This window comes from Mauremys reevesii, linkage group 7 (genome assembly GCF_016161935.1).
Source record: "Mauremys reevesii isolate NIE-2019 linkage group 7, ASM1616193v1, whole genome shotgun sequence".
Classification (NCBI taxonomy): Eukaryota; Metazoa; Chordata; order Testudines; family Geoemydidae; genus Mauremys; species Mauremys reevesii.
This window is the reverse complement of record NC_052629.1, coordinates 51786679-51799400: the sequence shown is the minus strand read 5'-3', so window position 1 is coordinate 51799400 and position 12722 is coordinate 51786679. Positions and strand designations below refer to the sequence as shown.

General features: G+C 38.6%; 1 protein-coding gene across 2 annotated transcripts in view; it reads left to right on the top strand.

The window, feature by feature from the left end:
- Positions 1 to 12722, top strand: part of WAPL (WAPL cohesin release factor) — a 138364-nt gene that overhangs the window by 2804 nt on the left and 122838 nt on the right. For both annotated transcript variants that reach the window (XR_005582780.1, XM_039481314.1), the window contains exon 2: positions 2719 to 3230. Coding sequence is in view for 1 of the 2 variants with exons in the window: in XM_039481314.1 (XP_039337248.1) it covers positions 2741 to 3230 (490 nt within the window). In the remaining variant the exon portion in view is untranslated. The remainder of the gene's footprint in view (positions 1 to 2718; positions 3231 to 12722) is intronic.

Sequence of the window (12722 nt, the reverse complement as noted above, 5' to 3'; positions counted from 1 at the left end):
GCCATAATATGGGTATGCATAAATGGTAGCTTACAAATTTGAAATCCTTTACCATACATTGAAACTATTAAGAAAGGAAAATTCTTCTCAAGGCAACTTTGTACCCCAATTTAGGATTTATAGGACCAGATTTTTACCTAAGATCAGTGGAAATTTTCCATAAGTTTTTTAAAAAGTTAGCGAGACGTCTCGTCCTATCCCCCATAGCATTTGCCACTCCATATCTGTTTGCAGACCTGAAGATGGACTTTACTTGAAATTTACTGTAACAAAATGTAACTTGATCCATTATCAGTGCCCAGGCTGAGGAAATCTAAAAGTAAATAGATTATATAGGGAAAATAAATGTTTGACATTTTTAATAATCTAAAATATAGACAAGGTTTTTTGCTTTTTTTAACCCGTCTTCCTCTTCAAATTAAAATAAGGGCAGCAGTGAAACAGATGTAAAGAATTGTTCAAACATGTTTCCATTTAACCTATGGTAGTTTTTTAAACTTAGCCACATCCACAATGGCCAATGAACAGAGCTGTTTCAACTATTCTTACATTTCTATAACAACAAGAACATTTAGGTTTGAAGGGACCTTGAGAGGTCAGCTAGTTCATTTTCCTGTGGTGAGGCAGGGCCAACTATACCTAGACCATCCCTCATAGGTGTTTGTCCAACCTGTTCTTAAAAATGTCCAGTGATGGGATTCCAAAACCTCTCCTGGTAACCTGTTCCAGACTTAATTATCCTTTATGGTTAGATGGCCTCACCAGTGCCAAGTGGGACAGTTACCTTCTGTGTCTTACGTTCCTATTAATACACCCCAGAATATTAGTCTTTCTTGCAACTGCATCACATTGTAGGCTTATGTTCAGTTTATGATCCAGTATAACCAACGGATTCTTTTTAGAACTATCGTCTGGCCAGTTATTCCCTATTTTGTATTTCTGCATTTGATTTTTCCTTCCTATGGGATTACTCTGCACTGTATGGAATTTACTGATTTCATCTTGTTGAATTCAGAGCAGTTCTCCAATTTGTCAAGGTTATTTTGACTTCTGATCCTGTCCTCCAGAATGCTTGTCACCTCTCCCAACTTGGTGTCATCCTCAGATTTTATAAGCATATGCTCTGAGCATGCCATTATTCAAGTAATTATTGAAAATATGAATATCAGAATCCAGGTCAGACCCCTGAGCGACCCCACTAGGTACATCTTCTGTGTGACACCTAACTGTTGATAACTACTGCAGGACTATGGGCCTTCAATCTGTTGTGCACCCACCTTACAGTAATTTTATCAAGTCCACATTTCCCTAGTTTGCATATGAGAATGTCCTGTGGGACTATGGCAGAAGCCTTACTAAAATCCAAGTATATCATGTCTGCTACTTCTCTCCTATTCACCAGGCCAGTAACCCTTCAAGGAAGGAAATTAGTTTGGTTTGGCATGATTTTTGTCTTGACAAATTTGTATTGGCTATTACCTATAACCCTATTATCCTTGAGGTGCTTACAAATTGGTTGTTTAATAACTTGTTCCAGTATCTTTGCAGGTTTGGAAGTTAGGCTGACTTGTCTATAATTCCCTGGATCATCCTTCTCCTCCTTTTTAAAGATAGGTACTCTGCCCTTCTTAAATTGTCTGGGACCTCCATGAGTTGTCAAAGACAATCATTAATGGTTCTGAGATTGCTTCAGCTAGCTGTGTAAGTACTCTAGGGTGAATTTTGTCAGGCCATTGTCACTTGAATACATCTTATTTACCTAAACATTCTTCAAAATGTTTTTTCCTTATTCTGGCTTTTATTCCTTCCCCCTTGTTAATGTTAATATTGTGTTAAGCATCTGATCAAAATTAAACTTTCTGTTGAAGACTGAGGGTTGGCTATTGTTGCACTGGGTATCCTGAACAGTATTAGAAATGGATTTAGCTAGAACTGTATACTTTATTCCGGGCTATGAATCGTGCAAAAGCTTATTTACAAGCTGTACTTAATACATTTGAGGATTATGACAGTGGTCTTTTTCCAGTTAATAACACTATTTGTCCTTGCATGCACAGATGGGGCAAAACACATCACAGCAATATTACTAACTAAACCTTACCTCACCCTTGTGAAAAGAGCATAGAAGAGTGAAGTCATCATTGCTGTTTACGATGACATGAGATTTGAGGCAACTACAGAATTGTGAAATATTTTAACACTTTTCTTTTACGACAAAAAAAGACCTTTTAAAAACCAGACTGGATTATAGAGTCTAACTACTCTAATATGAGTTGCACATACAAATGTTGAATGAAAATGGTCTAAAGTTAAACAAAATACACAAAGCCTTTCTAATTTTAATAAAAATAATCACCTTAAACCCTGGAAATAAAGGTATTATGTAGGAGTATGACATGAGAATAGAACAATCCAAATATTTATTCATAGCAGATAACGTTTTTACAGACTTAGGGTGGTGAATTTCTACTAAATAAATGGGGACAAGTAAGTGACTGTTTTAAATTGATAGGCATGACGCATGTTGCAGAATTCACTTTAAAAAATACATGTGTAAATGAAGGGAATTATGCCAGTCAAAAATAAACAGGCAATGCTGTGTCTATCTTAAAACTGAAGTGTCCAGTGTGCTCTAATAAAGAGTGGGAAAATAATCGCTTGCACTAAAAAGTAACACTATACAGAAACTAGTTTATCTAATTCCTTCTCTTCCCACAGAGAATATGAAACAGCTGTCAAAATGACATCCAGATTTGGAAAGACATACAGCAGGAAAGGGGGAAATGGCAACTCAAAGTTTGATGAAGTTTTTTCTAACAAACGGACCACCCTTAGCACAAAATGGGGAGAAACCACATTTATGGCCAAATTAGGACAGAAGAGGCCCAATGTCAAACCAGATATTTCAGAAATTCCTAAAAAACCCAAAATCGAAGAGGAGGTAACAGAAGATCCATTTGGATTTGATAGTGATGAAGAATCTCTGCCAGTGTCTTCAAAGAATGTGTCGCAGGCTAAAAGCTGCTCTCAGCTGGAACCCATTGAAGCTGCTCAGTCTGAGGACTTCATTTCTCTACTTGAAGCTAATAGCAGAATTAATCAGCCAATCAGCGGAGACAACATTGTGTCCAGCAAGAGCATATCTTTTGACAATATTGTTCATGGTTTAAAAGAAGAGAGCACAAACAGAAATGTAGAGGATGGGGGCAGCAGAGCTAAACTCTTAACAGGTAAATTTATATTTAAACAGTCTAATAGTATTGTTTAAACAGTTAAGCATACTGTGATTTTTAGTAATCTGTGTACAACAACTGTTTTTTAAATTGCTGCTTTGCCTCAGGTTTGGTTAAATGTTGTAATCAAACATAGGACCAAATAGTTTTTGCACTCGATATGCAAGATTAACTGTGGATACAGAGACGCATAGTATATTTTATTTATCAAGTGTAAATGAAAAAAGCAGACTCCTGGCTTTACAGTAATAATTTGGTTAAGGGACCAGCCACCACTCTGTAAAACAGTGGTGGACAACCTGCTGCCTGCGTTAGTCTACAAAGACTAACGTTGTAAGCAGTGAGGTTCATTCTTCCTTCACTATGCATGTATACTTCCACATATCCCCTACCCTCAAGTACGGTCAGTGGTTACATGGTTTCTTGCATATGTGATATTATGAAGACCCAGTAATGCAATGGATTGGTGATAGTCTGTTTTTATATAGCTGGTTCAAATCTAGTGTAGACAGGTAGTGAGTGATAAGATTAACATCTGTCCTGGCTATTGACTTGTGTGAAATGAGTGAGTGCTCTGAATTTCCTTCTGCACAGATGTATACATCACAAAAACCTTCATAACTGACACATTAGTTTCAATGCAAGTCAAATAATTAGAGACATGTAGATTGAAGTTCTTTCCTCTGACTTCTAACAGTTTTCAATTCAGTGTTGAGGCAGCATAGAGGTACTGTTCTTGCCTATGCTTTTTTTTTTTTTTTTTTTTTTGACGAATACACTTAATTCTTTGGAGTGCTGTTGATAAGCACTATATTCACTTTTAAAAGGCTTTTAAAATGATCTTTGATCTCATTTCCATTTACTTTAGAGTTTTGGTGTAAATAGCTGATATCAAAACTACTAAAACTGTAACTTTCTTTTTACCTGTTCAAGTTTTGGACAATGGTGGTTCTTAAAATGTAGTGGGCCATACTAGACCAAAGCCTGTCAAGATGACACCTTGCAGCCTTGCTATATTGTCTTCACTTGGAATATCACATTAAATTTCTGTTTAATAATAATAATAAAAAAAAAGTCTTGGTATGTAGCTAACTGACCAGAAAAATAAGTGGACCTCAGTCTGTTTGCTGTGCAGTAGACCAAAATGGTATTTAATGGCTTAAGATGAGCATAGCAGGAGTTTGCAAGTAAGGCTGTAGTATTAATGGATAGATAGAAAATAAATTAAAGTTTGGACTTACAATACAAGTTTATTACTGTAGGGAAAAATCCACTTGTTAGACTAATGTTGAAAACATGAGCTGTGGATAAACTGAAAATTCTAAATTTATCTTGTTTTATTGGCTGTTAACTTTGGCTGTTTACTTAATTACAACAAACAGTGCAAGCCCAGTCACATCCATTATTAATTATGTAAATGAGCTAACCCCCTTCAACATTTTGTATTTTTAGAAATCTAAGTCAATAGAGTATGCTCCTTCACACAATATCTTATCATGGGGATATTAAATAAGTTGTAGGAAACCAAGACAGTAGAAGCAGTTTGATTTTTCGGGGTAGTGTTTATTTTGCCCAGTTACTGCAAATGAAACTGAGATAGTTGAGCAGCCATTATGTTTGTATCGACGTTTATCCAAAGCAGAGAGTGCACTATGAAAACATCAACCAGACCATTGAGCCAGTGGGCAGGTGAGCGTGCCGGCAGCTAGTGTAAATATAACTTCTTCAGAGACTTTCTTGTTGCACTGATTACTAATTAAGTAAATCTTGAAATGTAAGGCTACTTTTTCAAACCCAGAGAGTTCATTTTATTCATCTTGGGACACTAAAGCAAAGAAACTTGCTTTACTGCTGGTGACTAATCTATGATCACACTTGAGACCTCATCTTAATATGCAATAAGGTGTTTTTCAATCATGTTAGGTGTTAGAGCAATAATTAGAAATCCCTCTTAATGCTTTTTAAGGTTTGGCTAGACTAGGATTTAAAAGTGTAATGTGATGCTTGCACATGGTAACATCTTTAAATTTTAGTCTAGATGACCTAAAATGCAGGCTAACATATTTGAAACCATGTTATAATGTCTAATCTAAAACAGTTAGCTAACATGGCTTCAGATGTTACTCTTTCTTAATGAATATTGAGTACTTCAAACATATTTGACTTGATTGAGCTAACACACTAGATTTTGCTTGCTTTAAAGTTGTCTGCTCACAAATTTGTTGCAATGTAACTCATTTTTTACTTGAGTTATGACTTTAGTGACCTTCAAATTAGAAGGTTTTTGAGGGCAACTAATATGTTAAATCCCCTTGTTATGATCGATTGATGTAAAGATGGGATGACTTAATTCTGCTTGAGGAATGTTCATTAGGAGTTGAGTACGCTGAAATATAATAGAGGGATTGTAAGAGAAGACTCATAGGCAAAAGTTGCTATTATGTAATAGGTATAAGTTTGTCAAAATATACTTACGCTGGAGAAAATTAGCTGGGGGGGAAGCTATAAGTAGGGATTTAGTTTAAGTGACCTGATATAAAACACTAATCTGTACTAAGAAAAAAACAGCTGCTCAGTGATAGTCAAAAGGTAAACCTATACTGGAATCAGATAAAATCCCACGGAGCAGTTCTTATCTGGGTTCCTGACATACTTTATAGAATAACAGTTAATCACCACCTTCTGTAGGGCACAGATCCAACATAGGTATTGCCCATAAAATGTACATGCATGCAGAGTATTAATAACTTTTTACATTTGGCATTCTTGCAAAATCTTTTGGCACCTGTTTTCAAAAATCTTGAAATGACCATTTTTATTAAAGGTTGTAAATGAAGCTCATTAATATGTCCTCTTATATGTTGAAATACATTAGATTTTCAGATGAGATAAAAATGAGATTCTGATCATTCATCGTCCTTAAAGATTTTGTAGCACATTGCACAAGAGGATGGGGAGTATTTTTTCGTATGTGTATATTGGGTAAATTCCAATTTGGGTAACTAAATTATACCTTTCTTAAATATTCCTAGGCGTTGAAACAAATGAAGTATTACTTTCTGCCTTAAATTGTTGTGTGATGTTGTTTGGTAACTTTGAGTTTCACGCTAGTGATGGCTGCCTTTCACTAGTGGTTGAAGAGATTCTTTTATAATAAGAGTGACAGCTATGACAATTTTCTGAGCAAACTTTAAGGAATTTAAGGACCTTATACATAAGGAATATCTTACCAAATTCACCAGTCCATTATGGTCATAGGATTTGAAAATTGGTAATTTTCACATTTTCAGAGGCTTAAATCTGAAATTTCATGGTGTTGTAACTGCAGGGGTCCTGACCCAAAAGGGGATTTGGGAGAGGGTTGTTTGCAAACCTGTTGTAGGGCAGTGTCAAGGCTGAATTCCCAGTCTGGTACCTCGAGTGCAGAGGTTGGGGGGCCCGCAAGGATTTTAAAAATTAATACTTGCCACTCCAGGCTTGTATTACATTCCAAAGGTTACAGCTTTTCTCTGACCTTGGCTTGGTAAACGCTGCCATCACCCAAATGCAGAAAAAACCAACCCCTTGAACCCAGGAAGGAGCACTTGGGAATTCCTTCCTGTGGGGTATCCTCAAGCCCTTTCACCCTCCTTTGGGGAAGAGCTGAGAAAGAAAACAAAGGAAATTAGCTGTTGCCACCAGCTAATTAAACAATATATGCACAAACCTCTTAGGGGGACACAAATCCAATCCTGTTCTTTAAAAAAGGTAAAACTTATTAAAAACAAAAAGGAAATATATTTGGAGCTTAGGCTTTTTGCTAGATCTTAGAAGAAACAGTTACAAAAATTAAGCATCAAGATAGCTCTTGAGGTTCAGCTTAAAGGTTACAAGCAAAACAAAAGCATCTGGGGTTAGCACAGAGGAGTCCATTAGCCATAAGAAATAACCAGAAATAACCCTAATAGTGTCTTTGTAAACATTTCTGATCTACTTACACATTTGGAGTTTCAGATAAGTAGGGTTGAGGTATGATTGATGTTGGTTCTCTCCCCCGCCCCGGTTTTAAAGCTGCTTACAGCTTGACTGCTCTGTGTCTTTGCTCTTTCCTGGAGAACCACAACACAAAGGGAAGGTTTTCCCCCCCCCCACCCTATTTTAAAAAGTTCTAGCCCTCCCATTGGCTCTTTGGGTCAGGTGCCCACTCCTTTCCTTTTACCTGGGGAACTTTGTGAGCCCTTTACAGGTAAAGCGAGTAGAGAACAGCCACCAAGAGGGACTTTAGAGCCAACTGGCTGGTTGGGTGTCCATCAAAGGGAGCTTCCCCCACCCCCTTCATTTATCACAGGGGGTTATGGGATTGCCACTCTCACTTCTGCACTTCTGTGCTGCCTTCAGAGCTTCCTGCAGCTGCAGGAGGTTCATGGAGGTGGGTCTGATCTCCAACCTCATTCCCTGCAATAGCAGCTTTGCAGGAGATGGATAAGTCCTGACCCTCTCTAGCCAGAGCTAGGAGCCCCCTATGCTCGTAGGAACAAGGGGAGTTTGGACCCACATCCACAAGCCTCCTCCAGTTGCAGGAACCTCTGGGGCTGCTGCCCACTCCTAGAGTGTCCTGCAGCAGCGGGAGGCACCCAGAGGTGGGTCTAGTCCATCCCCTGCACAGCTGCTCTGGAGAGGGGAGGGGGACAAGTCTTGTCCCTCCCCAGCCAGAGCTAGGAGACCTCTTGGCTGGGGCATTCTTAGAAACAAGGGGACATCAGATATCACAGGGAAGGGTTTATTTCACGGTCCATGACTCATTTTTCACAGCTGTGCAATTGGTAGGGCGCTACTTATGGAATTAAACTTGATTCAATAAGATTTAAGTATTGAGGAAATTAATAGTATTGAAAATGAAAATGTTTGTGATATATTGTGGGATTGTACCAACTTATTTAAGGTTATGTTGACACTGTGCTTGCATCAGTAAAACTTCTTTTTGTCAGTCAGAGTGTGAAAAAACACTCCTGACAGACACAAGTTTTACCGAGGAAAAGTGCCGGTCTGGAGAAAGTTTTGCTGGTAGGAGATGCTCTTCTGCTGACAAAGTTTCCACTCCTTGTTGGGGGTGGATTTATTTTGTCAGCAGGAGAGCTCTCTCTCCTGCTGACAGAGTGGCTATACTGTGGAGGCACAGCTGCTATAGTGGCACAGCTGTGCTTCTTTAAAGTGTCTCATGTAGACATGACCTAAGAGGAAGGCAGGATAAATGCATATTAGGAACTCTTTGGGATAATGAATGTGAAGTAGATTTCTTAGGAAATAGTTGAGGGGTGAGGAAAATACAAATGACCCATCTCAGGTCCATTCTTTTTGAAGCTGCACTTTGAGCAGAGACACATTGTCTGGCTATTTACCTTTCATGGTTTCTTCAAAAAGCGAAACTGGATAAATGAATGACTCTTACTCATGCTTGTCCTTGTTCAGAGCAAAGGGTGTGATGAATTGCAACCACATGAAAATGTGTGGATAGGGGTTGGAGGTCTGCTTGTGCCAGAGTGGCATTTTGTAGTTGGGGTGATCTCTGGTAAGCTTGTTAGCGTGCATGTAGATTCTTATAATTTTAAAGAGTTTTTTTTTGTATTGCTTTTCCTTTTAAGAATAAAATATGCTTGCTAAGAAAGAAATGTCTGGTAACTTATGACTGGGTAATTACACTATGTACTGTCTCTAAGGAGAGAAATAAAGCAGGCCTGCTTTTGGGAATAACACTGAAGGTAGGGAACTGTTCAGACTAGAAATACCCCACTCAGAATGGAGAGAGATGTGGGTTTCCACCCAAGAGAGGCGATGGCTGGGTAGCTGGGAACTTAGAACTTAGGCAGTTATTTTTAACATCCTCACTTATCGCTCAGAGCTCATGCAGTCCTGCCTAGTGGTTCATTGCCTCCTTCTCTGCACTTCCTATGCCAGGGGTGGGCAAACTTTTTGGCCCGAGGGCCACATCTGGGAATAGAAATTGTATGATGAGCCATGAATGTTCACAAAATTTGGGCTGGGGTGCAGGAAGGGGTGCGGGCTCCAGGGTGAGGCCAGAAATGAGTTCAGGGTGCAGGAGGGGATTGTGGGGTGTGTGTGTGGGGCTTTGGGGTGGGGCTGTGGAGGGGGAGTTTGGGGCGTAGGAGGGTGCTCTGGGTTGGGACCATCTTATTCAGAACTAAGTGGTTAGATTTGTAGTAGAATCCACATTCCCACCTGGGATTTTCTTTTTTAATCCCCTCCTCCACTTGTTTTGTGTTGATTTCCTCTTTTGGTCTGTTGTCTTCTCCACACCACTTTCTTTCTCCACTGGCAGCCCAAGTTCAGGCTACTATAGTCCTTATAAAAATGAAACTGACTAGTGCTCAATTTCACTCTGATGCTTCTATGATCATTCCGTTTGTAGGTTTTTCTTTCAAAAGTGTTCTGAGAATGGGGTAACAGCAATACTCAATTTTAAACACCTGTTTTTTAAATTCAGTGTTTAAATTTGTTTGCTAGGTTAATGTGTTTACTTTTTAATAAATGGGCATAACTTGGGCAAGTATTTGTTTTGTACAACATATCCTGTAAACTCCTTTATCAAATATGGTTGCTTTGTTCAGTGGCTTAAATACTGCATGCTAAACGTTGCAGAAAAGATTCTTAAGCAAGTTGCTGTTACTCTCCTGTTCATCTAAGCTTTTTTTTTTATTCTTTTTCTACTGGTATTGAGACTCTCTTCCTTTTTCAAAGCCCGTATTGTAAGACAGTTCATTTTAAGTTTTGGAAGGCCAAATATTTGACTGCTTCCTAGCTGCTTTTATGTTTAAGAATCATAAAATTGTAGAACTGGAAGGGACCTCTAGAGGTCATCTAGTCCAGTCCCCTGCACTCCTGCCATGAGTGAAAAGTATTATCTAGACCATCCCTGAGAGGTGTTTGTCTAACCTGCTCTTAAAAATCTCCAATGATGGAGATTCCACAACCTCCCTAGGCAATTTATTCCAGTGCTTAACCACCCTGACAGAAAGTGGTTTTTTTTCCTAATGTCCAAACTGCACTTCTTGCAATTTAAGCCCATTGCTTTTTGTCCTATCCTCAGAGGTTAAGGAGAACAATTTTTCTCCCTCCTCCTTGTTACAACATTTTATGTACTTGAAAACTATTATCATGTCCCCTCTGTCGTCTTCTTCTCTAGACTAAACAAACCCCATTTTTGCTATCTTCCCTCAGAGGTCATATTTTCTAGATCTTTAACCATTTTTATTGCTCTTCTTTGGACTCTTTCCAATTTGTCCACATCTTTCCTGAAATGTTGCACCCAGAACTGCACTCCAGTTGAGGCCTTATCAGAGTTGAGTGGAAGAATTACTTCTCATGTCTTGCTTACAACATGCTTGCTAATACATCCCAGAATGATGTTTGCAACAGTGTTACACTGTTGACTCATATTTAGCTTGAGATCCACTATGACCCCCAGATCCCTTTCTGCACTACTCCTTCCTGGGCAGTCTTTTCTCATTTTGTATGTGTGCAACTGATTATTTCTTTCTAATTGGAGTAATTTGCATTCCTCCTTTATTGAATGTCATCCTATTTCCTTGAGACCATTTCTACAGTTTGTCACATAAGAACGACCATACTGGGTCAGACTAGAGGTCCATCTAGCCAGTGTCCTGTCTTCCAACAGTGGCCAATGCCAGGTGCCCCAGAGGGAATGAACAGAACAGGTGGTCATTAAGTGATCCAGTCCCAGCTTCTGGCAAACAGAGGCTAGGGACACCATCCCTAACCATCTTGGCTAATAGCTATGTTTGTTAATTTTATTTGGTGACACCTAGTTCTTGTGTTATGAGGAGTAAATAACAATTTCTTATTTACTTTCTCCACAACAGTCATGTTTTATAGACCTCTATCATATTCCCCCCCCCGTAGTCGTCTCTTTTCTGAGATGAAAAGTCCCAATTTTATTAATCTCTCATAAAGAAGCTGATCCATACCTCTAATAATTTTTGTTGCCCCTTTCTGAACCTTTTCCATTTCCAGTATATCTTTTTTAGATTTATCCAGATAATTTTGAGTTTTAATCCTAGCCTCCAAAGCACTTGCAATCCCTCCCCATCCACAAACTTCAGAAGTGTACACTCTATGCCATTATCTAAATCATTGATGAAGATATTGAACAGAAATGGACCCAGAACTTATCCTTGCGGGACCCTACTCAGTATGCCCTTCCAGCTGGACTGTGAACCACTGATAATTACTCTCTGGGAATGGTTTTCCAACCAGTTATGTACTTCCCTTATGGTAGGTCCATCTAGGTTGTATTTCCATAGCTTGTTTATGAGAAGGTCATGCGAGACAGTATAAAAAACCTTACTTAAGTCAAGATATACCACATCGCCCGTGTCACCTCCCCCCATCTACAAGGCTTGTTACCCTGTTAAAGAAAGCTGTTAGATTGGTTTGACACGATTTCTTGATAAATCCGCGCTGGCTGTTATTTCTCACCTTATTCTCTTCTAGCTGTTTGCAAATTGATTGTTTAATTATTTGCTCCATTATCTATCGAAGTTAAGATGAGTGGTCTGAAATTCCCCAGGTTGTCCTTATTTCCCTTTTTATAGATGGACACTGTTTGCCCTTGTCCAGACCTCTGGAATCTCTCCATTCTTCTATGACTTTTTGAAGATAATTGCTAATGGTTCAGATATCTCCTCAGTCAGCTCTTTGAGTATTCTAGGATATGTTTCATTAGGCCCTGGTGACTGAAGACATCTAACTTGTCTAAGTAATTTTTAATTTGTTCTTTTCCATATTTTTTCTGATCCTACCTCACTGGCATTCAGTATCTTAGATGTCCAATTGCTACCAGCCTTTTTGGTGAAAACCTGAAACAGAAGTCATTTAGCACATCTGCCATTTCCACATTTTCTGTTATTGTTTTCTTCGCCTTCCCCATTTAATAACGGGCCTACCCTGTCCTTGGTATACCTCTTGCTTCTAATGTATTTGTAGAATGTTTTGTTGCACTTCATATCTCTAGCTAGTTTAATCTTGTTTTGTGCCTGGGCCTTTCTAATTTTCTCTACATAGGTGTGTTAGAAGTTATGGCTTTGTTTTCAAAACAGTTAAACACTGCTTCTAGAAAAAAAATTAGTTCCATTAGCTGTATCTTACAGTAACAGGCCAGTATACGCACAGTAGAAAAAAACCAACTTGGCAAAGAAATCATTTCAGCTTCAGGTTGTCAGGATTTTATCAACTATATTAAAAATGTGTTCTAAAATTCAGACTTCATTAGTTTGTGTGGCTATTGGGGGCCAGCTTTAAGTTGTTTAAAAAAAAATACAGGGAAAAAAAATTCCAAAGTACAGAAGGATGCGGGATATGGTTCCACAGTGCTGTACAGATAGTGGTTAGAAGCACTCTACTTGTAAGTAGAACAACTAGAATTTTTCCTTTGACTTGTTATGGATGTTCCTTATGTCATGTGATTACGATAGC